Raw genomic sequence first — 27,375 nt, forward strand, 5'->3', positions numbered from 1 at the left:
ACTCTGCCAGCTGCCCAGTTGCTCTGTAAGCAATTCTGAGGTTTGGTTTCATTTTTATTTACTCCATTACATAAAACATTCACATCTCAAAAAAACCCAAAACCCCACAACACCCAAAGATATTTCCAGAGAACAATATTTTCCATTTGCTCCTGCTGGCCAGGCTCCCCAGCCCTTCGGCCTGTGGTGCAGCAGTTTCCATTTTGAGCTCTGATGTTCTTGGGTCAGGCCTGGCTACAGGAGCCTGTCCAAAATAGGGGCCTCCTAAGCCTGGTTCATGGGCCATTTGCAAGCTCCACTCCAAGGCGACTGCATACAAATTCACTGGCATATTCCTTGTCTTTCTGGAGCTTGTTGTGCAACTAAAGATTGGTTTCTGAGTGATCCCACTGTGCATCCCGAGTCCTGCAGGGAGACATGCCAGTACAAGCCATATCAGTAAAAAGATCTACTAAAAGGGTAGACAACTTCATTGTGGCCAGTGAGAGAGTATGTGCATCGCAGCTCAGCTGTGGGCTCGGAGGGCAAGGAAACCTTTGGTGAGGGGCTGCTGCTCAACAGACAAGGGTTATAAATTTTTTACCTGGAAGAGCTGCACCTTCCCGAAGAGGGAAGAGCCTCCGAATCCCTCCTGTGAGCTCTGGAAAACATTTTGAAAATTTTTCCCTTCTTCAGATAAAGAACTCATTAAGTTTTCTGTTCCTCTGAGTCCCCATGCTTCCCATTCCCAGAGGCATAACATTGAGCCTAATCACTAACTAGAACAACTGAGGCCTTTATTTTGGTGTAAAGCTGCATGAAAAAAAGAAAGTCCCCTGTGTATACAGCTGTAACACTTGCATGATTGTAAGGAAAATGGAGGAACCCACAACTGATTTCCAAATCCGCGTCTTCCTTTTTCCTATAATGAGTGTGATGCGTAATTTACACAGGCAAGAAAAACGTACGCAGCTGATTATTTTTTTCTTTCTGTTTGTTTTCATTCAGTTGCAGAAGGGCTGGAACTCCAGAAAGCTGAGATAAGAGCCCTACCCTTTCCTTCATGCGGTGAGCATGAGAGCATGGAGAGGAACGCTAGTACTCAAGGTACGACCATGAGGACTTAGTTGGGTCTTTCCAGCAGCTATCAAAAAAAGACGTCTCGTCTCTTTCCTGTTTTGAAAAGGAGGAGCATGGGAGCCATGGCGCGAAATGCTCAGTGGTGTCAGGGGCAATCACAGTCCCAGTCACCGAGATACTTGCCCACACCCAGGACTGTGGCAATAAACTGCTGACTACAACCAATATTATAAAAATTCCTCCCTGGATGCCCTAGGCACATGGATGGTTTTGCATATCTGGAAGACTCACTGGGTGATGACATATTTCCTCTTTGGGTTGACTCATGAGCTGCTCCTCCTGGTTGCTATGAAAGTTGGAAGCACTTTAACGCTGCCTGCTGCAAGTACATTTCATGAAAAGAGAGAAAATCTCAATATTATTTCTGGATTCACTCGTTTGACCCTTTCACTTTTGCAATGGGTAAGCTTTGACATTTATTAAATAGCTTGTTAGTGGCAGAAGCAACGACAATAAAATTTGTGTGTGTAATTTAAAGCAAACAATCTCCTCTCTTAATCCAGCCTTCAAGGCCTGAAGTAAACAACTGCCTTTCAAGGGAATGCTAGTAAGAAAAGAAAAGTCTGTTGGGTGCTACTTTTTTTTAAACCATGAGAAAAATTGTTTAACGGCCTAAAAGCTCTAAGCCCCGAGTTGTTATGGGGAGATAACAGCTGCGTTAATTAGATGATCAAATATTACTTTATTAGTAAATTCTTGCATGGGTCTGGCATGACTTGTGCTCATTTATGAGACATGTGACTCTCTTTTGAGCATTTATAATGAAATTTTTCCAGTAAGTTATTTAATGTAATTGCCGTAATTCTCTAATCCGTATATTTGCATCAATGCTGTGTGCTGATTATGACCTGGCTCAGGGTATTTATCTGTGCTGATTTTCAGCAGCTCTTGGGAAAAAAATAAAAGGTCCTTTCACGATGTGCAAGTTTGCCACCTTTTCAGACCTTGCTTTCTGTCACTCACCAGGAGAGGTGAGTCTGGTAGATCTGCCTACTTGAGCTCATCCCGAGTTAGCACCGCGCCAGCATGTGAGCAGTGGGGAAAGCGGGAGGGAAGAGGCTGGATAGAGCCATTAGGGCAGCTGACAGGGACACCAGGAGCTGACCTGGCTCCCCTGCCACTGACTCCTGAACAGGGGCAGTTTCTATGGGGATGGACAACATCTCCTGCTGCATCTGCTTGCCCTGCCACTCGGACAGTTAAATTGCCTGCGAGCTGCTGATGGCCAGAGCTTACAGCCTGGTGGTTTAAGGGAAACTAAAATCACTGCTGATCCACCTTGAAATGTTGGCTGTAGGCAGAGCGCTCAGGGATGCGGCAAGAGCTGGTGTGGGGAGCCAAAGGGACGGCAGCAGAGCTCTGCCAGCAGAAGTCACCCGGCCCTCGAGTCAGCACCAGGCTGTCTTGCAGGGACGTGGGCTGCCCAGATTGAAATCCCTTGTGGATTTAAAGCAGACCTAGCATTTCACAATGCAATCTCTCCCTGTAGTTCCCTACGCAGGGCCCGTATACATTTGTATATTGTACAGCTCCTGCATAGCCTGCAGTACTTTTTAATACATAACATACGTGTTTATCTCAATGCGGGATAGACACCAACTAACACTGCTCGTTAATGAGGGCACAATCAACTTGCATAACCTTGAACCACCGAGTGCACACAGTGATGTATGAATGAGAGGTTAACTGCAGATGACAGCTCATTTCTTTTTGTTCTTCTGCCCAGAACATCCTGCCAATACACACATTATAAATAACGTGTTCTTGTGATGGTAAGGGGGAGCATTTCAGAAGTGAGTGTCGCCTCTTTGCTTTAGGAGTGATTGCATGACATGTGGGGTTTCAGCCTTAATACCATCTATCGCCTCAGCTGCTGGGATCAGCTGTTTCACCCCAGGATCTCCACTGCTGCTACCCCCAACCGCAGCCCGGTTCTGCTTTCTGAATTAGAAAGTTGAATGTGACATAGATTAACTTAAAAACCTACAGAAAAGGGCAAGTAGCATTTTTGATGTGCGTGAGACGTCTGTGCCCATCTGACTAACAGTTCACAATTCACGGAGCGGTGTCATTCATAATTCGCGTAAATGCTCACTTGCTCACCCACCCACAGCCGTGTTATATGCTGTTTTTCCATGCAAAACGCTCAGCCAGCGATAAAGCCCAGTTAGCATCACGCTATCTCTGCTCTCACACAGATTATGCCACATCAGTGTTCTTTCTGTAGGGAATATATTTACTTGCTGTAAGGAGCCATCTAGTGAGGGTTTACTGCACATAAAATCAAAGTAACCGTTTCTTTACTGTTTCCAGGCAATACCGAAAGAAAAAGTGCGATTTTTTTTTCCCTTTCCCCCCCTCCATGTGCTCCTGCTGCACTCAAGCCACAGCTAAAGCAAACAGATTGAGCAGGTGAGGCTGTGCGGGACTGAACGCTTATTCCTCTGGTCTTCCCTTTACAAAGGACAGGGAGCACATGTGCTCACCCTCGCTCAGCTCTACTCTTGGGGTACCCACACGGAGTAAGGAAGAGTCCTGAAGGACCTGCCCCCTGCACTGGCAAGAGCGAAAGCAAAGTGAGTGGGTGGAGAATAGAGGGAAGGGCCGCGCTAGGCAGAAGTGAAAGGCCTTAAACCTGGTCCCGTTTTAGCACATGGGGAAAGGAAGAACAGAGCCAGCCGGTGAAGTGCCCCTCGTCACGCAGGCAGCGATGGCATAGCTGGGAACTTAATTCAATTTACAGAAGGCTAAGCCAGAGCCTCAGTCAGCAGATAGATAAAGAGCGGTGTTTGAATGGTGGGCACTTCTGTGCTAGTTTTTGTTTTGTTTTGTTTTGTTTTGTTCTTTAAAGAACGATGAACTTCAGCAGATGAAAATGCGAGAGTAGAGCTGAAAGTGTCCATGCACTACAGAAATTTGAAGTTTCTGCTCCTGGAGCATCAAAAGCACAGCTACATTGCAAATCTATATTGTTATGTATTTTACAGTCTGCAGAAGGTACTGAACACACCGAGTTAAATATTAAGCACTCAGTCAGGGAAATGACAGCAGCTTTTCTACAGGTTCGAAGTGAGATTTTGTGTTGTGCTCTGAAACTATACCCAGCGAGTGTGGCTGGGTGGAGGGAGGGGGGTGCAGGGGCAGCATCATTCCTTTTGGTTGTACTGAAGCAGTCTCCAGGCTAAATCTGAGCAGCCGCAGGCAGAGGGGTCTCCGTCAGGGTGTGCGTGGGATGCTCCACAGCAGGCAATATGCCGGAGTCTCCATCGTGACATTCACCGTGGAGCCTCCTCCGGCCCCTTCAAGCCTCTTGGGGTGGGAGTTTGCAAGCAAGCAAGCAGCTGCGCATCACTTTGAGCAGCCTTAGGCTGTGCTGGCACTGGAGTAATCCCCCCCATCTCCTGCCTGTGTATTTCCAGTGCTGGTTCTCAGTAGGCAGCTTTTCCGTCCCTCGATAGCTCAGCTCTGTGCTCTCCCATGTTGTCCTCGGCTCAGTTCCCCTAGGCATAACTGGCCAGCCTTCGATGGGAGAGTGCCGAGCGTCAGCTCCTCTGTAGGGCTGAAAAAAATGGCTGGCACACCGGAGGAAAGAGACTCTGAGATGTTTGACACTGTAATACACAATAAACAGGACAGTAATTTTTCATAGCTACACTGCATATCAGGATAGGGAAAGTAATCCAACTTTTATAAACAAGCCTTTATTCTACAAAACCCAGACACTCTCTCATGCACAAGAAAATGCTCTGAATTATGAATGCCTGTCATTTTACAATAACTATTCCTTGCCTTTTTTTTTTTTTTTGAAAATGCAAACAATGAAAAAGGGGGTTTTTTACAGTGAGAAAATCCTCATTTTTAGTCAGTGGAAAGTATTTGACTATATCAATGATTAATAGGTTTAATGTAATAGCTGCAACTGAAATTTAAAAATCAAACAAGCCAAACAGAGCTGAATGGATTTGTTATAATGATTTCATTAGGGATTTTTAAAAGTTTGCTTTATACTTGCAGTTTGTTGTCAGAAAGAATTGGCTGAATTCAGTCAAAATGGTTTGTTCTTTGTCTGTCTGTGGTCACCATAGCTACCATTTCAATCTGTTAACATATGTGGTATTATTTTGTTCCTTTCTCTTAAACTCTATTCACAGATGCTGTCAAGATTTTCCTTTGTACATATCTGATCAGTTCGTGCCAGGTTTGGCTCCATGCCTTTTCAGACGAGAGCCTCTGATGAGGACAAGGTGGTTAGGCAATGGAGCAGGTGCAGCAATGGAGACAGGAGGAGAAGCTGGGGTGGGGATGGCTCCTACTCCACTACGGCATGGGATCTGTGAGAAATACCTTGGGAAGACATTGTCAGAGGTGTATCTATTTTCTGGAGAGGTAGGTATTCCCTGGATATGCTGTGCCAGATCCTCAGCTGCCGTAAATCAGTATAAATGCATTTATTTCAGTGGAGCTGTCGCGCCTGCTGATGGTCAGGTCCTGTGATGTTGCTCATTACACAGGTTTTGGGTAAGGAGCCAAGAGATGAAGGGAGGCACGGCTACAACATTTAAATAAATAAGTAATAAGATTGTATAGGCTCTATTCTCTTGCTTTTTCCAGTCTTAGAAAAGGTTCAGGTTGCCACTGAGTATGGAGGTGTATCCACTTTGGACAAGGTAGGTGATTGGAATATTTAGTGGAGATCAGGTTATCCACATTTCACATTTTAATTGGTGCTGAATGGGAAAAGAGCCAGTTTTCTCTGTTGCTGAATGTGAAGATGATTGAGACGGCTTCATTTTCTTTCCAGCTGTGAAGCAGGCAGGTAAATGTATTTATGTGAGTATGTATGCAGTACAGTTTATAGTGGGGAAGCCGTAAGAGAAATCAGATAGTCTGGAAAATACACAATTGTCTTTCACAACAAAGCTTTCAAGGTAAAGAGTAAAGTTAAGGTCAGCCTGACTCTTTTTTTTTTTTTTTTTAATAGTATAAAAGCCTTTGTTTAAAGCTCTGTGGGTCTGATTTTCAGAGCCGCTGAGCACCCTGCTCTCTGATTTAACTGGAGATGTAGGTGTTCAGCATTTCTGGCAGCCAGAGCCCCTCTACTAATGCCTGCAGAGAGTAGCTGGAGAAAGTGTGAGAAACGTTATTGTAATGAGGGGCTAATTCTGCCTCTCCTTCCTGCCTCTCAGTGCAGATGAAAGAGTGCCTGCAAGTCATGTTATGTGCATGGAGAAAGGGAATTCTGATTTACTGGCTCTGGCTCCCCAGAGGCAGGGATGCTCTCCTAGCACAACTCACAGCAAGTCACATCTGCATTTCCAGTATAAGGCCCATTTTTAAGGACTCCTAGTTCAGCTATAAAAATTCACTTAGCATGCATGAATAGAAACCAAATTGACAAGATAGACCATAACTGCTCTGAAAGGGCCATTAGTTCCTGTCGTATGAAAAATCCACGTTTTAAAAAAGCGAGTATTGTTCACATTTGCACAACAGGCTGTAACTGTTCCTTCTAAGTCATTATAGCTTGTACGGAAATAATCATTTTCAAAATCACTATTGATACCACAGGCACAGAAACAGCAGGAGGCAGATGCCTGTGCTTGATATTAATCCAGAGCCTTCCAGTGCCTCTGAGCAGGTTCGGATCAGGGTAAACTAGATTTACACCGATGTAACTGAGAAGAGGAAGACCACAGTATAAAGATTTTGTCTGATGAGTGAAAAGTTTGGTGCAAAGTTTCTTGTGTCCTCAGATGAATCCCAGTGGTGCAGTGGCTGTGAGAGGGTACCAACAAGTTGTCCGTTGAGAAACACTATCCATCCCCTGTGCTCAGTGCTAGTGGAGAGGGTAGGGGAAATGCATCTGTATCTGGTGCTTTTGGTGTTTAATAAGGGAAAAGCCCGGGGCAGATAGGAATGTCACTCTTTTTTAAATTGTGATTTTAAGAGATACTAGGTCATGGCATTTTCTAGAATTGTTTCTTTTAGTTGGTGATTGATCCCTCGCCTGATGACAAATTGAGGTCTTGTTGATTTTTTTCTTTTCTTTTCCAGGTTTTCATGTGTTGCAGGTTTTCTTTAGATAAATAGCAGTGAGGAACTAACTTTGATTTCTCTCTCCTCCCCCTGAGATTGCTAGCATTTGAGATTTCCAGATTATATTTGGAATGAATGGAAGAGAGAGTGTAAAATCAAAGGTTGGCACTAGAGTCCTGACGAGTTGTGCTATGCCTTAGGGATATGTTCACGGAAACACTGGGCCTGACCCTTCTTGTACCGGTTTTACAACAAAGGGAATTTCCAGGGATTTCGGCAGTGATCCCCACGTACGTCAGACCGATGCAAATAAGACAATTTTCTCCACTCCCACATGTGTGTATGGACATACCAACCTATACATTTTTACTCTCTTACAAAAGTTTGCTTGAACCTACGACTACACATTTTAAGGGCTATTTCAAATGCATTTCTAACAGTTCCCTTTCCCGTGGGAATGCCAGTGGTCAGAGGCCCTGTAGGATACCCCTGGCTGAATTTCCCTAAGATCATCCTATGTCATGGGAAGAGATTGGGCTGAATGGTGGAGTAAAGGGGGCTGTGTTGGCAGAAAGTCAAACCGGGGACTTTTGGGTAGGATTTCAGGAGCAAGCAGCTGCCTCTCAGCTGGACCTCTCTTCCCCATTGCTTGGATTACCACAATAGCAGCAAGGCAAGTGAAGAGGACCCCCAGGGAGGCAGGAGACCACCTGGCTGAGGGACTTTGCTGCGGGGTTTCCCTTGGAGCCCCGGACATCAGTGTGCCTCTGTGGGAGGGTGGAGGCAGGAGGCTGCCTGCTAGGTTGCAAAGGTGGGACACCTCTCTCTGGGCTGCCTTTTCTGCTCCCACCAGTGGATCCCAGCGACATGGGCCCCTGGAAAGCTGCCACCGTGAAGGGTCTCACATGGAGGAGTTGTCCTGCTGAATCCGGCCGGTGCTTCTTTTAGTCCGTTAGCCTTGCTACTAGCAGCATTCCTCAAAGGTAATGCCACAGCACTGCGTGAGTAGCTGCTCCTGGGGAAAGCTTCTTCCCTCACTCAAAAAAAAAAAAAAGAGATTTATTTAAATGCTGAAGTGCAAGGGATGGTATTCCTTGCAAAGTTCTAAAAATTAATATCTACTGTTAAACCCCTGGATCTCTTAATGTACAGCATCCAATCTTTGCCCCATTAGGTCTTGTAACAAAGAGCTCCCCGAAGGGATTGTGTGCGTTTCTTGTTTGAAATCTCCTGTGAGAAAAATTAAGTTATTGGACTCCCGGTCACCCTGAAAACGATGGCAGCTGTCCCCTGCAACTCTGTCTCCCCTCACAGACTTTAGTATTGCGTGCTGGCTGCCCTGCTGCTGAGATAGTGATGATGGAGAGAAGTGAAATAAAAGAAGTTTATAAAAAGAGAGTGGTACCTTCCCAGGTAAGCACTGTGCTAGCTGCAATCGTCCCTATGATGAAGTGGCTCCTGAAAAGGAAACCTTTTTTCCCCACTTGTTTTTGTAAGGAGTGATGAATCTCTTTGCACCTTGTGTTTCTCTTCTGATATGGAGATTTTCTACTTAAACACAGAACTGAGCGGAGCAAACTCATCAGCTGAGGCTTTCTACTCTGATTTTGCTACGTGCCTCCTCCTCATCCTCAGGAAGGGAAAGGTGCCTGTCCCACCTCATACAAAGGTTGGTTTCTGTGAGAAGGCACCAGCGATGGAGGGGTTAATAACACCAGAGCCTAGCTCCTGTCTCACCCCCTCTCACTGCTGTCCCTTCCTACTTTCTCCTCCTGAGCATTTCTTCAGGGCTGCTCAGGGGTACAGGGTGGGGGGCAGAGAGGGGCTGCCCGCTCTGGGTGCTGCCTGCCGGGGGTGCCCCTCTCTGGAGCCCCGCTGGCTGGGGAGCTGGGGGAGCTGAGGGGGAACAGGGCTCCTCAACAGCCTTAAATTTAATTAGCTGAGAGAAGCTCCCAGGAGGAAAAGGCGAGACGGGAGTCCTGTGGGAGCAACACGGGGTGGTGGGGAAGGCAACATGCCCCAGAAGCTGAATCCCTGCTAAGGGGATGCTGACAGTAGCATATACAGATGGGTGACTTCTGTTCCTCTCAGCTTCACAAGCTGTGAAATAGCTCCCAGTGCGGATGCTGAAACAAACCCACTGGAGTCTGCATTCCCACTTTGCTGGGACAGACAGGGTGCTCTCTGCAACTCTGCCCGCACCAAGCCGTCCCCACTGCTCTCCCTGGCATCGCCAGCCTCTGCCTGTGCAGGATTTCAATCCCATCCTCTCCTTCTTCCCAAGGCCAGCTCTTAGTGCCTCCCCTCTGGGCCAGCCAGAAGCCTCACTGCAGGCCAAGACGGGGTTTCCTCTGATGCTGCAGCTCCCCTGGCTCTGCCGTGCTCACCCCACAGCTGCCATCAGCCCTTCTCCTGCCTCCCCCCGCTGATCCAACCCCAGCTGCCTCTCTGTACCCTCACACTCCCACCACAGTCCTCCCTGTATTTTTTCCACTGGCCTCCCACTCACTACAGGATATGAGCCATTCTCTCCAGTGGGAAATAAAAGTTTGGATTAAAATTTGCCTTATTATTCCTTCTCTAAAAGCAGCTTTCAGGCTGAAAAGCTCCAAGGACAAATTTCCAAAGGAGCGCAGGAGATTTAAGGAGAGATTTTTAAGGTCTTTTAGTTACATTAAAATGAAATTAGATGCCCCTTGGGATTTTTTCAGCAGAAGGAGATGTTTTTGAAATTTGCGTATGATGTCTGTTTACATCTTTAGGCATCAAAATGCTTCCAGAGATTTGGGGTTTGAACACCTAAGTCTCCTTGTAACCAAAGAGAGCCAGGCATCAACTCCCATACATTCCTTCCAAATTCCAGCCAAAATTGTTGTCGAACTTGGAGCACGAAGCTCTAATGTAAGAGATTTATAAATGCGATTTCTGCTCTGCTTTAGCAGGCAGCTTAGCACCAGGGAAAAAAAAACAACCCATAGTGTTGACTGTATAAACATCTTGTTCGAAGGGTAACATTTTTCCTGATTAATAGCTTTTCAGTATTAAAAACAATCAATCTAGAGCGTGATTAATTGTCCCTTCTACTACTAGCAACCAAATATATGTGTGTATATATACATACATACATACATATATACACTCATGTAAACACACAGGCATATTTTCACTGGGGTAAGCATTTTTAGTGTGTCTGTTTTCAGGGAAAATACAATATGCAGGAGGTGAGAACTGCTTTTTACAACTTGGGCAAACAGGAAGGGTTTTAGCTCTTGTAACCCTTCGTTGCAAGAATTGGCAGCCCCAGGGATGCGCGGCGAGCATTGTTGTCCTGGTGAAAGGCACGAAACACTCACCTGGGCAGGGAGGAGACCAAGAAAGAGACAGAACATGCTTTGCTTTTTGTCCGGGGCATGAAGTCTGCTCAGTTGTCGGGCATCCTTATTGCATTTCTACTTCATCTGTATTTTACTTGTGGGACTGACAGGGTTAATGACAATAAAAAGTTTTCATTTAAAAGTTGCCAAGGAGAGGTGCTTTTTTCTCTTGACAAAGATAACCAAATTTCAATAAATTATTTAAAAAGACAGTCCTGCCTGGCCCAACCTGTTAGGCTACAGCAAACACACAACAGTGACATCGTCTTTATAAGGAAAAGACTTTTTTTCTCCCCTTTTGTTCTGATATCTAAACGGCTGAACAGGTTAACCATTACGTTACAGTAATGTCCAGAAGTTGCAGCCAAGCTCAGGGACTAGGCAAAACGTCATCCTTGCTTTATGTGACTCAGTCTGCTACAGATTATATATATGAAACTCCTCCTGATCCTACACATGGCTTGATGATCCTCGGCAGGACATATGGGTGCGTGTGGTCACGTGTAGGATCACGGCCTAACGTGTCTAAATGAAGTATTGATCCAGGTAAACATGACCCCATACCCACCAGAGGCTCTCTTAGTGCTCACGGAGTTTCCTCCTCATCTGTCCCATCTTGCAGAACTCAAGAAGTTTTAACATCGGGTTTCTCCAGAGCAAGCGGCTTGAGCCAGAGGAGTAGAATTTGTTGCTCTTTTGGCATTTCCAGTAGTCAGAGCTGCAAAAAGTGCATTCACTGTTGCTGCTGAAAAATAAAATACAATTCTGTATGTTGTGTACAGCCTCTGTGTACACACTCGCCTACACTCTGCGAAGAGTTTCCTTTATGGCCAGACAAGAATTTTTCAAAGTTTCCTTCAAGAACAACACCAAAATCTGTAGCGCTGTGTTGGGACACTCTCAAAACTTAAGGCTTTTAGCCTAAGCAGAAAGAAACCCAACGGCGCTGTTAAGGAAGCAAAAACAAACACGAAAAATTTTCTCAATGGTTAGAAACAAAAAGCTCCATCAGCATCAGAGATGCTATGTTCAGGGCTCATGAGTTTCTGCAGAAAGGTTTGAAAAAGAAAAGCAGCCCTGCCAGGGATGAAGAGGGTTTTGTTGGCCTGGGACAACAGCTGTGACAGGTGCAAACTGGCTGTGACGGTGACAGCCCTGAGACTTCCTGCTCTGGGGACACACACGTGCACAGTGCATACACACACCCCTTGGCACCCAAGGGAGAAGGCACCGATCCGCTCCTGTTCCTGGGCATCTCCTCATCTTCTGCGGGGATAAGGAGTGGCCTGGTGAGCGGGTGGGAGTGGCAGAGCATGCCCTGCTGTCCCAGGCGATGGCTTCGGCATGGGTGGCATCTGTCACGGCGCTGCCAAGCAGAGGTGGGGACGCAGGGGATGCGCTGCTGCTCCAGCCCGCTCCTACGGGATCGTGCTGCTCAACCCCGCTCCCAGCAGGCGCAGGGCCGGGGCCACGGCTTTAGGAAAGGCAAACAGTTGTGAAGTGCCAGCAGTAAATGTCGTTTCAACAGCTTAAAAGAGTACAATCGTGTTATAAATATTTTAGATGGTTGACTTAGATTTTAATCCTGGGGCCTAAGCGGGTAACAGCTATGAAGAGAGGAGGAGGGAGGGAGAAGAAGTGAAGGAAGACCAAAATTAGGCCCCAATTTGCAAAGCCATACACACGTGTCTCGGTGTAAGCTCGTCTGTGGCCTCAGGTTGAAGTTCAAGTTGAATACTCAGGTGTGCTTCAGCCTAATTCTTGGGTGAGCTTTTTTTTTTTTTCCCCAGGGCTGGGACCTGCAAAGCAGATGGAAAAACCTTTCGAATTTCACTCAAGCTCATTTTTAAATGAAAAATTGGGTGTTCCCTTCCTGCCTTTGCGTTTCTGGAGTAGAAATTGGAGTACGGAGAAGGATAATGAACACTCTGCCGTGTTTGCATTCCTGTCTATCATGAAAATGTATTCTGCGCTAAAGAACTAATACACTTTGCACCAGGAAATATTTGTGGCTGTCAGTGCTGGGGTTTAAAAGCATTGCTAATTATTCCCCTAATAACGTTTAGTTTTGTGAGCTAGAAAAAAGTTACTTTTATGTAGTGTAAATAAACTTATTTTTTGTGCTGTAAATAAATAACTGTAGTGAATAAATATTCACAGGGACATGCATGTGTACATGAAGAAAACTGATTACGCGTCTGTCAGTATATACACACAACACACATACTGAGTATAGAGGAGAAAGTAAATGTTGTAAAGAGGACAGTATGCTGAAAGAAATTACCATGCATTTCAAAAAGGTTTTTCTTTCCCTAATTTTAATGGAGCAAATAGCGCACGAAAATTAAGGAGGACCCTTTCCAAACTACTACCTAGAAGTGAAATATTTTTGATAACATTAAGCACAATATAGAAAAGCAACGGTAAGCCCAGTACTAGAGGCCGTAGCTCTCCCTCAGCGGCTCTTTCCCCCTCCCCCTGTGCAAATTCTCTTGGATTAAAATGGCAGAGGGAGGAGGGGAGTGGCTGGGGACAGTTTGGCTGATATGAGATAACTGCTGCTAGTCAAATTGCACTTTTAATTGCATGGGCCAATAAAAAAAACTTGCTACAGAAGTTCATTTGAATGAAAATAGAAGACACACCCCACAAGCTGCTTTCCATGATTATGTATTGTTTTCCCTCACTCTGCTGTACAGTTCAAGTCGCAAATAAAAGCGAGCAGTTTGTATACTTTCGTTGCCCTTTTCTGCCAGGACGGGTGTGGACCCCCGTCCCCAGTTCATCCCCGGAAGCAGAGAGGGTTCGCCGACAGGAGCCTCGTGCAACAAGGAAAGGAAAAGTGGTCTCGCTTCCCCTTTTGTTTCCTTCCCTCGCCTTCCCACTTTTTGGGAGCGCTGCCGCTGGAGGTTGGCGGTGGGGCAGTACACACGCTCCCGGGTCAGGCTCGGGAAGGCACAAATGCGTAGGACGATGCAGTCCCCGACTCCGAAAGCCTCGTCTTACGACGGCAGCCATGCGGGGAGGCTTTCTGTGCCCTGCCAGGCCGCCGCAGGCTGAAGGGGCTCCTCCGAGGCCCCGGCCCCAGCCACGCCGCCGAGGCCTCCCGGGGAGCCAGGCGCCTCGCTGGCAAGACGCGAGCCACGGCAGCTTGGGGCGCGGGGCCGGTCGCTCACGCTGGGCCCACGGGGCGGATCTGGGCTTGGCAGAAGAGCCCCTCGAGGGGAAGGGGGGGCTCAGGAGTTACTTGAGAGGACCTCACCTCGGGGCGACCACCGCCGCAGCCTGGGGCGAGAGCTTCAGCGGCTCCTTGTGACTCTGCGAGACGCCCCGGCGGGCGGCTCTGCCTGCGAGGGGAAGCCGGCAGCACCCTGCTGACGGGGCCTGATCCTGCCTTGGGCTGCGGCCCGGGGGCCCCGTCCCTGTGGTGCCTGTTTCCCTGTGGTGCTCTCATCCCCTCAGGGCTCCGCTCCCGGGAAGGGCGAACCTCCCCCTGCGCTGTCCCGCACCCTCAGCGCCGCTCCCCCACTCTCCTCAGGGCACTCCCGGCCGCTGGGCTCCCCCAACCCCTCGAAGGACCCCTTCCCCCCGCAGAACAGCCGCCCCTGCCGGCGGGAGCCGTCCCGACTGAGTCGGGCGCAGAGCCCCGACACCAACCAACCGCCCGCCGACTCTGCCGGCCTCGGCATCCCTCAGCCGCGGCCCCGGGGCAACGGGGGCTTTGTATGGAATCCCATTCAAACCACGCCGTAACCTTCCGCCGCGGCGGGGGGGGGGTGGAGGGAAAGTAGTCCCTCGCCACCCTCCTCCCGGGGCTGAGTTCACAGCGGGGCGGCGGATCCCACTGCCGCCCCCTCCGCGGGCCGGGCCGGGGAGCGCCGCTCCGGTGGGGGCGTGCGAACCCGCCTCTCCCCCCTCCGCTCCGGCGCAGCCCTCGGAGGAGAGGTATCGTTGGGCGGAGAGATCGCGGAGCCCTCACACGTACGGCCCGGCGATACGCCTCCACCTAACCCAGCAAACGGAAGCACCGGGCCGCTACGATGGACAGGAAACGCCGTCCAATGGGCAGGCGGGCTGGCCTCCCAAAATGTAGGTTTAGCCAATGGAAAGGGGCGGGAGCGAGGGGAGGCGGGGCCGGTCGCAGGCAGCAGTGCAGGTTGAACGGAGTCCCAGCGCAGGGCTGGGATGAGCCTCAAAGTTCGGGGCGATCGTGGTGGGGGATGTAGCAGCGCCGCTGCCACCGCGCACCGGCCCGCCCCGGCTCCCGCCCGCCCTCGGCGCCTCCCCCAGCCCCCCCCCGGAGTTTTAAAACTCTGATTCCCCCCCCCCTTCCCTTCTTCTCCACACCTCCCCCCCCACCTTCCTCCCTAAATGCCAGCCATGATCGAGAAGGGCCCGGAGGTCTCGGGGAAACGGCGGGGCAGGAACCACAACGCCGCCGGCGCGAATAATAACAACAACGGCGGTAGCAAAAGTTTATCTGCCGCCCCCAACGGCATCAGCAGCGGCAACTCCTGGGAGGAGGGTAGCTCGGGGTCCTCCAGCGATGAGGAGCACGGTGAGAAGCAAGGGGGGGTTGGCGGTATGTGGTAACTGGGGGGGGGGGGGGTAGGGGCCGGGCGGGCCCACGCGGGTAACGCTTCTCCCTCTGCCTCCCTCAGCTGGCGGCGGTATGAGGGTCGGGCCGCAGTACCAGGCGGTGGTCCCCGATTTCGACCCCGGTAAGTCTTTATTATTTTTTAGAGGGGGGCGACTCTTCTCTCCTCATCCATTCCTTTGGACCCCCTCGATGAGCGGAGCCCGGGGGGGGTACACCCCGGGCTCCGCTCATCGAGGGCCGTCCAAAAATAATTCTCTCTTAATTCCAGTCCCAAACACTCAGAGCAAGAACAAGGATCCCCCCTTGCCCCCCCACCCCCCCCCGGTTGATAAAAGAAGTCTCGATGCTTTCCAGAGGGCGCTTTGCAGGCAGGGAGGAACAGGGAAGCTGGCAGGGCTAGAAGAAGCAGGAGATGGCAGTTGGGTGGTTTTTTTTTCTTCTTCTCTCTTTTTGTGTGGGCTTTTTTTTTTTTTTTTACACCCTTCTGGACTCATGTGTCCGTGAGCTCGGTGGTAGCGATGGAACTACAAGGCATCAAGTTGTAAATATAATTTTTTTCGAAGGTATTTAGAAGCGACTTGGGTCTGTATTTTAATTTTCTCTCCTCCTAAGAAGCTGCTCGCCTCCCCCCTCCAAAAAAAAAAAAATTTCACATTCCAGCTATTCTGCTGCGGTTCTTTGTAAGCTAATTTAAAGTGGTATGGAAGCAAATTTTGAGCAAACAAAGGAATTGGGGCTGTGCTGAAAGGCAGGTGCTGGAAGCACGTTAGTACTGATGTATCTCCGTGTATAGAAAGACAGGCTGTTGACCTCCTTAGTTTGAAATCTAAGCAATTTTTTTTTTTTTTGTATTGTTCCTTTGTGAGTGGAGGTTGAAGCTAGTGAAAACCCTCCTCCTCTCTGGAGATCCTAGCGTTTGGAGTTGTCCCTTTGCCCAGCCCAAACTTAATTGAATCCTCCGCACCTCTTGCCTTAAAACAAAAAGAATGGTGTGGAAAGCCACGGTGTCTCCTTATCGAATAATCCTGAGAGTTACTATTGTGTGGATTCGAGAAAAAGGTTTATTGTGGATCGTCCTCAGGCTGTGCGCTAATATGTTGGATGCCTTTTTTATTATTAAATATATATGTTTGTTCTTAACTGTTAAGGTCTCGGTGGGGGAGGGGGCGAAGAGGATTTTTTTTTTAAGTTTAATATTACTTGTATTTATTTCCAGAATCATTTTTCCCCACTCCTTTCCCCCTTCATTTTCTTGACAAAATAAGATACAAGGTCTTGGCACATGGGAACTCCATTTCTTGGTTGACCAGGAGGAGGAAGGGAGGAGGGGGGAAAGGAGGAGGAGGAAAAGTGGGGGGGAGGGAGGGGGAGCTGTTAGTTAGGCAGCAGTTGACACTGTTTTTCAATCTGTAGGTCAAATGCAACGTTTCTGTAACACACAACGCACATCACACTGGCTATTAGCCAGGTATCATAACAATACTTGGGCTTTTCGATCACCCCTGTGAATTACACTCTTTTGTGCAGTTCATTTCTCTAACAGAATAGATGGAGGGGGAAAAAAATTCTATGTGCCTCTTCCTCCCTATTATGTGCTCAGTTGTACATTGTTCTGGTTTTAACTTATAGACGTACAGTGACCTATACAAAGGTTACTGCTTTCTGTGCTGTGTGGCATGGAAGGGGGAGGGAAGCGTGTGATGTGGAGAAACAAATTTTTTCTGAGTAATATATGCCCTAACACAGTATCAGCAGGCACTCTTGTTTGAGTACGCAGTGTAATATAGCAAGCTCTTGGTAGATTCACCCAAAGTAAATGATCAATCTTCTGATGACCTGAATGGGCATCGGATCTTCCTTTACTGGTGACTGGGCTTCGGGTCCTCCTTTACTGTTCTCTCTAATTTTTTTATTTTTTTCTTTTTTTTTTCTTAAAAGTATGTTTTTTAGTTAACAAGTTTGAGGTGAACTTTTGTCTGCTTGTGTTTTGAAGAGTTGGTTTCCTGGCCTGTGGAATTACCCAGGAATAATTTTGCAATGCAACGTTGTTCCCTGAATTTTGTGATCTCTTCTCGGTCCTAAAGGCTAAATAGCCACGTTGTGTTTATTTGTTATGCCTCTCTTGTTTCCGTGTTTAAGAAGGAAAACCCTAAATAAGCCTAACACAGTGCACTGAGACCTTTTGACTGAAACTGTTAAATTGTCCTGTCTCATTGGTAATTTCAAAGTTAAATCAATGGAATAGTGTTATCGGAGTGCACAGATACTATGTCTGTTTCTCACTAGAAATTTTAGGAACTAGTTGACTAAAGGATCTTAAAGCTTGAAGGTTGCTTGGTGTCGTGTTGCGGAGGCTTTCACCTTCAGATTAGCTGTCTGGTAAAATGCGGAGGGCTCATGCTGCTCTAGCTGTGTCTGAGGGGAAAATGGCACAGACTAGGCCTTGTGTGTGTTATTTTTTTTTAACTTAATGTTCAGTTGTACCTTGGGTTTGGCTGAGGTGTATCTGTAACTGCTGATTCTTACATCAGCATTCTTATGTGGGTGTTCCTCTGTCCCCATACATAGGGGCAGAGAAAGCATTTAATTTTGTTTCACTTCTCAGCCACATGCAAGCTGTAGCAAAGAGCAATAAAATCAGGAAAGCTTTTCTGAAATCCTTATCTGTGAGACTATGGGAGAAAGGGAGGTAGACCAAGGCAGTGGTGGGATGTTGGTCTGGGTTTCATGAATTAAATAGCCATCAAAGAGCAAAAAAGTACCAAATGGTATGGCCTGAAAGTGAAGAGAGTGCCTCCTCAATGATTGCCTTAGGTTTAGGGAGGGAAGGGATCTCAGCACCTTTCACTTAGCATGGAAGAGGATAGAGAATGCTTGTCTCTCCCTTGTTTGAGCAGAGTATGAGGAAAATGGTTAAGGGTTGTGCTTCTTTTTTTTTTTGCTTAATCCTTAGAACCAGAAAATAACAAGTTCTCATTCTGGATTAAAATATCTTGGTGCAAGTTTTTAATTCTCTTTGTGGCTAAAACTTGCTGTGGCAGTGGCCAAGGAAGGGCCTGATGTGATTCGTTGACTGTAAAAATGCTTGTGGCTGGAATCCTCTGCAGGAGGTGGTCCTTACTCACAGTTCCTTTAGTAAATATCTTTATGGTGTCAAGGCCTATTCCATGTGCTGGCAGAGCCTATAGGTTCTTTGCCAAAGTTAATGTTGCTATCTTTCTTACCTATCCCAATCTCCCCTTACTTTGTGAAAGTAAGTTCTCACTGCATTGATCCCACTTCTTTTATTCTCTCAAAAACTTACACCTCTATTATTATCGGTATAGTAGTTACACCTCTATTATTATTTCTATAATAAGAATAGTTGTACAGTAAATGCAAGGCTTTTGCACAGGCAACATGTTTAATAAACAAGCTGATTCAACTAGGGAGAAGAACAGGCAAAACTTTTTGGGCTGAAAATCCCATGCCAGAGCTCACTAGAATCAGTAAAACTTGCACTTCAGCTGTGTTTCACTGTTTGGCCTTGATTTTACAGATGTGATGTGAAAAATTGCTGTTGTCTCTCCTATTTCTTCTCTTATTAGAGCTCAGAGTCAAATATTTGCCAGCTGAAAATTCTGTGCATTAAACAAAGGCTGGTATCAGTAGGTCAGCATTTCTTGCGAGTTCTGGGACATTTAAGGTTTTGAAGAGGGAAAACTATTATGGTTCTTTTAATCCATACAAATGAAACCCACATGTCCTGTTAATGGAAAAACTCAGTGGAAGGAAACATTGTATATCCTAAAGCTAAATAAAAATCTTTCCTATGGGGAAGCACTGATATTGTACTTGACCATTTTACTTGTTACTTATTAATTTATGCTATTGGAACATCGAAAATAGGAGGAAGAATACATTAGTGAGCACTTTAACACAGCCAGTGAATTTAAGTAAAGATTAAGGCTTCCATAATTTTGAGGAGTGTTAAATAACTCCCTGAAGAGAATGGTCTCTCCTGAATTCTGACATGTATTGAAGGCGGATGAGCTTTTCTTTCTCCTTCATAGCATTACAGCTTTAGATTCTCTCATTCGTTGTGATGGCAGTAAAAATACAAGCCACATCTTGTACCTTTGGACATCAGTTGTGTTGGTCATCTTTGAGCAGCTTCTGGGGCTATTCCCAGTGGAAACAGATGAGCAAAAGCTGGTTTGACTCAATAGTGTCGTCTTGTAGAGATTCAAAGTTGGGATGTGTGTCAGTTGGGAGACTTCAATGCCTCGTTTGCAATGCTGCTCTCTTCCCAGTTTTTTGTTGTTGTACTGTAATGGTTAAAGTAAAAATGGTGGAAGGAAATACTCTGTAGTGCTTGCACCTTTAGGTGCAGAAAAGCTCCTGGAAGGTGCTCACTGCCAGAAAGTCACAAATCCTTGGGGAACTCCTTCTCTGGTCTACATTGTTAGCTGTGCTCTGCATGCTCCTGCACAAACACTTGATATTCTCTGGCCGCCTTTCATGGCCAAGACTCTGTGGTTTCAGTGTTACCAAAAATGAATTGGGGGGGAAAGAAAAAGAAACCAACAACCCTTTTCAGTGTAGTCAGAAACTCTGTCAGTGTAGTTGTGTCTAAGAAGGGTAAAAACAAAACAACTCTCTCTGATCTGGAATGCCTGATAGGGAAGTGGTTGCCATGTCCTAGAGGAGGAAGCTGGTGCATCCATCCATCCAACGCTGGCTGTTAAAATGTGCCTACACTCTGTCTATTCAGGAGCAAAGGTGAAAGTATAATAATGGGACAGCCCCTGGGTGGCTGATTCCCCTAGAACAGCTGTATTTCTCTGATGGTTGTAAAGGCCAGATTTCATTAGGTTGTGTCTTCAGCTACTTCTTGGGGTTCTCGGCAGAAGCACCTATTGGCCTACACAATAGGGACCGTAACCCTTTAACAAGAGATTGTTGGGTTGTTAGAAGCCCCCTTATGACTTGCACTTGGCAAGGCCAGCTCCCAGCCAGCTTGTTCTGGTTTTTTTTTGTTTGCAAATAGTCCTACTCCTAACAGTCCTAATAGTTTGCAAATAGTCTGAGTACCCAGTGACTGTAAGAGAAAATGGTGCTTAGATGAATGGACTCATCAGAAAGGGGGTAGGAAGAAAGTGTGCTCTTCAGGTGAGACTTTGGGATCTCTATCTAAGCAAGTGGAAAAGTCAAAACCAAGCTCCTGAAACTGGAAATACTGGTATCCTGGAAAGCTATCTCATCTCCTCAAATGACTTTGCCTTAAATGCAACAGGCAGGAACTCCCTTAGTGCAACAGTCTCTTTGGAAAAGAAGGGAGAGTTAGGATGTTTGATCTAATCAGAAATACCAAACCATGATGTACTAATGACCAATGTGTTTGGGCTGACAGAGGCTGCCTAGTGTCTTGATAAAGCAGGCATGCCTCGGTCCTTCACTGTTGTCTGAGAAGTGCATTGTCCCCAGCAAAAGTGTGTTTTCCTAATTAGGTGGTGGAAATTTAGGTACTGTGGGTTTTATGTTAAACTTTCTGGTGGGAGAAGAGGAGCTTTTCCTCCTAGTTGTAGTCTGCTCTGCCCCTTACTTCCTCATGGGCTGTATTTGTCTTGCCCTCCTTCTTCCACAAATCACAGGTTCTCTGTGTGTGCTGTACTGCAGAGCAGATGAGAAGTTCCTCAACAGGCACTCCACCAAAAGCTGTTGCCAAAACCTTGTTTTTTCATCTGTCTCAACCTCATAGGCATTTAGGTACAAATGAAGGGGGTTCTCAAGGTCAGGCTGGTCCCCAGCAGCCCTGGGGAAGGGGGAGATGACTCCTGCCGCCTCCTTACTGTTCTGGCAACTCTGCTGGTGTGTGGGTGAGTCTCAGTCTCATCTTGTTCTGTCACTGGTATGTACTGCTGGTCCAGTCACTGCAGCAGGGGAGGGTGCAGTCCCACTACACCTACATTAGGAGAATGAAGCTGACTTGTAGATGCTGACACTTCAGCTTATCCTCTGTTTTTTAAATCCATCTTGGAGAAAAAGGAGAAGAGTAGTGCTCAAGTTGGGGACTTTATTATCCATATCTCTGGCACCTCAGCAGGAGCACAGCTGTTGATTTGGTGCCATACCTTTGTTACCTCTGGGCTGCTCACCTGAGGGAGACCGTTTTTAAGTCTGCGTGGCTCAGTAGTTAGGTTTCACCTAGTCTGTTCACTTTTCCTGTGAAGGGGTGCAGAAGCTGCTGGTGGTGAGCAGAGCTCCCGCTCCACCTTATTCCAAGGCATGGCTTTGGAGCTTTCTCGTTATTCAAATAGTACTGAGAACATCCTTCCCAAACCTGAATGCTGTAGTAAACAAACAAGTCTTGGTGCCGCCAAAGCCTGTGGCTTCCTTCCCTGCCTGGCACATGCAATGTTTGTATGTGGAGGTAATAACTGTCTCATGTACTGACAAATGTATTAATGGCTGGACTGGAATTAATACTAGGTAGAGTGACTGCTTTCTTCTTCATAGCTGGTTCCTGCTGCTTAATGAGTTGCTCTTAAAACTCTTGTTTTCAGCCCTAGTTAGGTCTGTGACTTGGCCAAATGAAGGCTTAGAGCTCCCTGTGATTAGTCATTATAATTAGCTCAGAAATCTTTGCCTCTCTGATCAAGGTGCACTGTATAATGCGGCTTATAGTGGGCTCTAGTCCTGCCACATACCTTCAGAGTAGTATAAATGACAGTGCTTTGTTGGACATCCGTGTGTATTTTTTTAACTGTATTGTAACTTTAACATACATTTTTTTAATATGTGCCAGGCAGGTAAATCTGAAGTAACTGGCTCCTCAGAAACTTGTGGTTGATGCTAGGCCCTGCTTCCCTCAGGTATAACAATTTCTGGTTGTGGCCAAAGGCTTGCCTTACCCATTCCAAGTGTAAGGTAGGATTGAGACATGGTGACTAGTGGCTGGTTGAGTCTAGAGACCAAACCAAAAAGAAAACTTTGGGGTAGTTAGAAAGAGTGTGATCCCTTCCTAGGAAGTCTGTACCTTCTTCTGCACTGGGTGACCTTGTCTTTTGAGGCTTTGACTTGACAGTATAACAAGATGAGCAATCCCACATTCTTAAGTGTTTAAACTTGAAAGAACAGTTTGAAATTCAGTTCTTGAAAATATAAAGTTGATTTGTAAACTAAACCTGGTCTTAAAAAATGCTTTTGTAAGGAATGTTAGATTAGTGTCTCTTTCTTTAAACTTTACAAGCTTTTAATTTATAGTTCCATATGAAAGTTTTGACTTTTTACGCTTTTCGAAAGTGCAAGAGGATGTGCTCAGCCTCAGTGAAGGCAGTGAAAGTTTCTCCAGCATATTCTAGAATTGGGCTGCTTTTGTGCTCCTCTTGCTGTTTTGTTTTGAAATGCAACAGATTGTGATGTGACTGCCTTTAAGTATTGTAGGTCAAACTCAATAAATTTCCTTCACTTCTTGTAAGGTTTTGAGACTAAACAAGTGAGTTTAACCTACCTTTCCAAGTATCTTAAATTCAGCTGTATGCAGCAGCTTGCTCTTTGAACTTCATAAAGGAAGTATTGGTAAATGTTGTCTCTCTGGGGGGAGGAGGCTGCAGCAGTGTGATAAAATTGCAAAAATCCCCTCTCAGGAGGAAATTCTAGTCTATGCTTCCCCCTTCAGCCCTCTCCTTCTATCGTGCAGGTACCTCTAGGGGACATCAGCAGAGTCTCATATGTACTCCGTACGTGTGTAACTAGGTATATCTCTAGAAAAATATTCCCCTGCCCCATTAGGGGCAGGAGGATAAGGTTGCGTGTTTTTGTCCTTAAAGTTATTTCATCTTCCTTGCCACCTCCCTTATCTCTGTGCTCTTCACCAGGATGGATTTCACAAATAATAATCTGAGAGAGCCTATGGCTTGTTTTTGTAGTGTAGTTGTCTAATTAGAGGAGTCTAACCATGTGGCTGTCTATCGCAGCTTTTCAGTTCTGCTGTCTGTAGGTATCTGTGATAACCTGTCATGATAGCATGTGCATGCACTTTTAGATGACTAGACGTCTTACCAGGTTGGGATTTACTTCATACAGAGACTTTGATTTGAAAGTTGGGTATTGAAAATAATTATTAGTGTACGTGACCTTGAACTGGTGTCCTTCTAGACTTTATAACCATAGTATGAAAGCACAACGTAACACATGTGTAATCACAGTTGTGGCTTTCTGGGTTCAGAAATCTCTAAGGAATACCTATAAACAAGGCTTGCACACAGGGGCACAATGCCTGCCCTCCCCCCTTAACTGTTCCCTGGTGAGAGTCCCTGGAGAGGGCACAGAGAGATTCGAGTTCCACAGGGGGGCTGGGGACAGATAAAGGCTAAGGAGAACCTCTCCTGAGTAGTAAACGGCCTCTTCCCTTGAGGAACTGAAGTGGCAGGACTAGGAAAGTCTGGTTTACATAACAGCATTGCTTTTGAAGCAACTCTTTACTTGCAGCTTGTATTGAAATGTGGAGGTTTTTCTCTTCCCTCTGACTTCCCACCTTCTTTGGGGGTCTAAACTTGTCCCTCTGTTCTCATCAATAACATCAGTTTGAGTCTTGGCCACGTATGAATGGGGATGGGGGAGGATTTTTCACCTCCTCCCCACCCTGTGTTGAGAGCTAGCAGGCACCGTTGGCTGGAGTTGTATGTAGTTCTGCTTTTAGGTTGCTAACAGCTGTGTGAGAAGCGAAAAGTGCCACATCTGTAATCCAAGCTTTTTTTGTGCTAAGCAGTGCAAATGATCTGTAGATACCATCGTGCATGTCGATTCCTGCGGCTGACATCTCTCTGTCCCTAGGAGGGCGCTGCTCTGGGTGCTTTTGGGGGGGGGGGGGTAAAGGGCTGTAAAGGCAGACAGGCATACCAGGTGTAGTGCTTGCACTTTAAGATTCCCAGACAGAAAACAATACTGAGAAAGGTGTCCCTCCTGGGACCCTTGTGCTGATTTGTGCAGCTGCCACTGCACTGTTCATGACAGTAGCCATGGGAACACAAGTAGGATGATACAAGTTTAAAACTCCAACTTGTTGCTAGGCAGACCCAGCTTAATGTGTGGATTAAGTAGTCTTAACAACAACAAAAAAACCCTGTTCTGATATCCTGCCTCTTTCATGGGGGGAGACAGCTTGGCTTGCCCCAAATTCTGAGTCTTTGTCTGTAGGCTGGCAGAGTGAAACCAGCCCCAAAAGGTTCCCCTGACACCAGCCAACCTTGGGGGAAACCCCTCTCGTACATCTGAATAATGAGTACGTGGTGGCCTGGTGAGCGGGAGTTTCAGCAGGTAGGTCTTGACGCTACCTTTTCTTGAAAACAAAGTGATGCGAAATAAAATGATGTGCCATCCAATGCAAAACCATTGCGCTGCTCGCACAGTCTAAAAGTTGTAGCCTGCATTAAAATAGATGCTGCTAAAAGTGACATACACTCTAAACAAAGGTCACTGGCTTAAAATATCACAAGATCACTTCTAAACTCTGGCTGTAAAAACTTTAAATTATGACTAAGGCAAGGTAAACACCTTCAAAACTTACACTGCTTTTGCACACTGTTAGTGTAGATGCTGGTATGTGCCGGATGAGCTGGGTTAGACCTTTTAACTTGGGCAATCTCTTGTTGATAAGTTGCTTTGTCCCAGGTTCGTGTTTTGGCACTTCTTGTTCAAGAAATAAGGGCAGCCTGTTCCTTCATGTTATTGCTGTTGTCAATGCCTGACAAAGGATGTATGGCAAATTATAGGGGCCTGAAGGGAACTGGAGACCCAAACTCTAAGGGAGAGATGGGCCTCGTGCTTCTTTAGGGCTGAGCTCCAGCACACCTTTGTCTCTGCAGCTGTTGGCTTCCTGTATCACAGCAGTAATTGGTTATGCTCTGGCCACTGGTTTAAATGGATCTTTTTTATTTTATAAACATTTGCTGTGCAGTAACTGTCATTCCTGTTGGAATAAGGCCATTTATAGAGATGCTCCCAATTACCACCTGCTCTTTTTCTTTCTTAGCAAAGTACACTCTTACCTAATTTAACCTCCCACAGCAACTGCTTTGAAGTCGTTTTCTTGCTGTACCCTGGTTCACTGCTACCCCTGTCCTCTCTGACCACCCTAACAAACTGGAGTTGTCCTTGCTTGTCCTTCCAGAAATTACCTACTCCTGGGGGGAAAAACTGCTTGCTTGGTTTGCCCCAAATGTTTTTGTACTCAACTCTTCTAAGAAAACATTGCTTTCCTTTAATATGCCTCAGCTCTCTTTTTTTTTGTTTCCTAAGTTGCTATTTGTGGTTCTCCCACTTTCATTATAATTTGTGTACAGTTTCTAGATCCTATCTGTCCACCCTTTTACTAACCCAGCCCTGCTTGGATTTCTGTGCTCTTCTCTATGCTCCTGACCCCTCTTTCACTGTGCTTTGTCCCTCCAGGAGAGACAGCTTCTATGTGCCTGAGCTACATTGTAGTTTTCTCTCAAGTTCCCTCTCAGGCTGGAAGAAAGTGGTCATGATTTTTACTTTGTTATAATTTTGCTGTAAAAAAGAGGGGAAGATGTAGCAGAACTCTGCCCCTTAACAACCTATTTTAAAACTTGTGTGCCTCTCTGGATATGGCGTCTGCCTGCTTTTCAAGCATTTAAATAGCAGCGATATCTTTGCCTTTTCAAGCTCCTTTCTCAAGGCTTTTTTGCATCACTGAAGAATTTGTGCCTCAGCTTCTCCTGTGGAAGCCTCAAAGTGCCGCTTGCTCTTTTTGGAGCAAATGCTTCCCCCCGCTTTAGCCTGGTAGAGCATCTGTCTCTTTGGCCAGTAGTGTCACTCTTCTGACGTGTTGCTGCTGTGAGCAAACAGGTGTGTGAGAAAGGTGAGAAAGCTGATCTCTCCTGCAGCCAGGGCTGCCCTGGGGATGGGCTGAGCACTCGGCTGGAGCCTCCAGCTGGCCCCTGCCTGCTGGGCGCTGAGGCTGAGTTGCCGTGAGTAGCTCTGAAGTCTATCCTACGAGTTTGGAGAGGAGGGAGGGGAGGTCTCCTTTCCCATTTTGTGAATACAGCAAACCTCAGGGTTGCTGGCTGACTCAAATCTGCAAGCAGTGAGCTGTGATGCAGTGAGGATGGGCAAGTGCTCTGAAGAGCTTTTCCTCGTCTCTTTTTGCTGTAGACTCAGCCTCAGGCTCATCGTTGATTGTGCTGAGTTGGGTGGTGCTGAGGAGAGCTGGGAGGATACAGCTGGGTCTCATCTGAAGTTCTCATTGCCTCTCTTCTCCTGTTAGGCTTTGTACAAGTATTGAATAAGTTGAGGGAGAGGCTTGCTGGTGGGAACTTGGTGGCAGAGGGTTGATTTTTTCAGAGCTGTCCTCTGGCTTTCAGCCCAAGATTTGAGTTGCTTGGCAAATTGTTTCCTCCTGTGTGTACTGGCTCTGAGAAGTGGGTCTGCTCTCTGGGAAACTGCTGCATTGTGTGCTCTAGCTCCTTTTGTATTTTGGGTGGGTTTTCAGTCCTCTTGATTTTGTTCTTAAGATGGTCCTGTTTCCCCCCCCCCCCCCCCATTTGCTTGGGAGTGTGAGTGCGTGGGACCAGTTTCTTTTGTTTCTTTTCTTGGGCAATTTGAGGTGACACAGCAAGCTGTCCTTCATGCACAGGTCAGATGCTGTCCTTGTGGTGCAAACAGGGCAGGCTCAAATCCAGCCATCCCGCCAACAGTCTGAAAATTGGCAAGGGTCTAGGGGTATATTTCTGGATTTGGGTGAAAAATAACTTTTTCTGTTGGAGCAGAAGCAAAGGTGGTGGAGCTGGGAAGTGTTGCAGTTTGCCCTGGAGCAGCTAGTGACTGAGGAACATCCCTGTGCTGGTCCAGGAGCAGAGATGGGCAGCACTCATTTTGTCTGACAATCCCAGACTGGCTGCTACTGGTTTGAAAGGATGGATGTATACAGAGAGGACCTTTATAAATGTTTAAGCTGTTCAAAGCATGTGTGAGAGCACTTACATTAGGCAAATTGATGTCTTTTATTGTACCCATCTTGCTGAAGTTGTTTTGGAGGATGGGGAAGAAATAAAGACAGAACTTCTTAAACCCCTAATAAGAATATTTTTAGAGGTCATAAAAACAAATAAGTGAGGTGTTGGGGGAATTAGACTTGGAAGCAGTCCTTATGGCTCTGAAACTGGCTGGGAAGGGGACTGTTTTAATGTCCTCTTACCTGAGCCCTTGTGAAGAGGTTCTGGGAGCAAACACTGGTCTCCTCTT

The 27,375-nt window shown here is 46.6% G+C and overlaps 1 protein-coding gene and 2 long non-coding RNA genes across 9 annotated transcripts in view; 2 read left to right on the forward strand and 1 right to left on the reverse strand.

The window, feature by feature from the left end:
• The first annotated feature begins 1,415 nt into the window (after nucleotides 1–1,415).
• On the forward strand, nucleotides 1,416–10,766 carry LOC140653498 (uncharacterized). 2 transcript variants are annotated; one of them, XR_012043134.1, is made up of 3 exons: nucleotides 1,416–1,521; nucleotides 5,271–8,568; nucleotides 8,718–10,766. It is a non-coding gene; the product is annotated as an uncharacterized lncRNA (long non-coding RNA). The 2 variants fall into 2 exon arrangements; XR_012043135.1 differs by lacking the exon at nucleotides 1,416–1,521 and adding an exon at nucleotides 3,805–4,116.
• On the reverse strand, nucleotides 4,136–14,289 carry LOC140653497 (uncharacterized). 3 transcript variants are annotated; one of them, XR_012043133.1, is made up of 6 exons: nucleotides 13,792–14,085; nucleotides 12,215–12,328; nucleotides 11,098–11,274; nucleotides 10,509–10,632; nucleotides 8,061–8,192; nucleotides 4,136–4,730 (listed from the first exon to the last, which is right to left on the reverse strand). It is a non-coding gene; the product is annotated as an uncharacterized lncRNA (long non-coding RNA). The 3 variants fall into 3 exon arrangements; XR_012043132.1 differs by lacking the exon at nucleotides 4,136–4,730 and adding an exon at nucleotides 14,187–14,289 and having other exon boundaries at nucleotides 7,486–8,192; nucleotides 13,792–13,876; XR_012043131.1 differs by lacking the exon at nucleotides 4,136–4,730 and having other exon boundaries at nucleotides 7,486–8,192.
• Nucleotides 14,290–14,888: 599 nt separating this feature from the next.
• Nucleotides 14,889–27,375, forward strand: part of RCOR1 (REST corepressor 1) — an 87,219-nt gene continuing 74,732 nt past the window's right edge. For 3 of the 4 annotated variants that reach the window (XM_072863853.1, XM_072863852.1, XM_072863855.1), the window contains exons 1-2: nucleotides 14,889–15,087; nucleotides 15,191–15,250. In XM_072863853.1, the coding sequence (XP_072719954.1) occupies nucleotides 14,901–15,087; nucleotides 15,191–15,250 (247 nt within the window). In that variant the 5' untranslated portion in view covers nucleotides 14,889–14,900. The remainder of the gene's footprint in view (nucleotides 15,088–15,190; nucleotides 15,251–27,375) is intronic. The other variant, XM_072863854.1, reaches the window with a different exon arrangement.

Source organism: Ciconia boyciana, chromosome 6 (genome assembly GCF_034638445.1).
Source record: "Ciconia boyciana chromosome 6, ASM3463844v1, whole genome shotgun sequence".
NCBI classification, from domain to species: Eukaryota; Metazoa; Chordata; class Aves; order Ciconiiformes; family Ciconiidae; genus Ciconia; species Ciconia boyciana.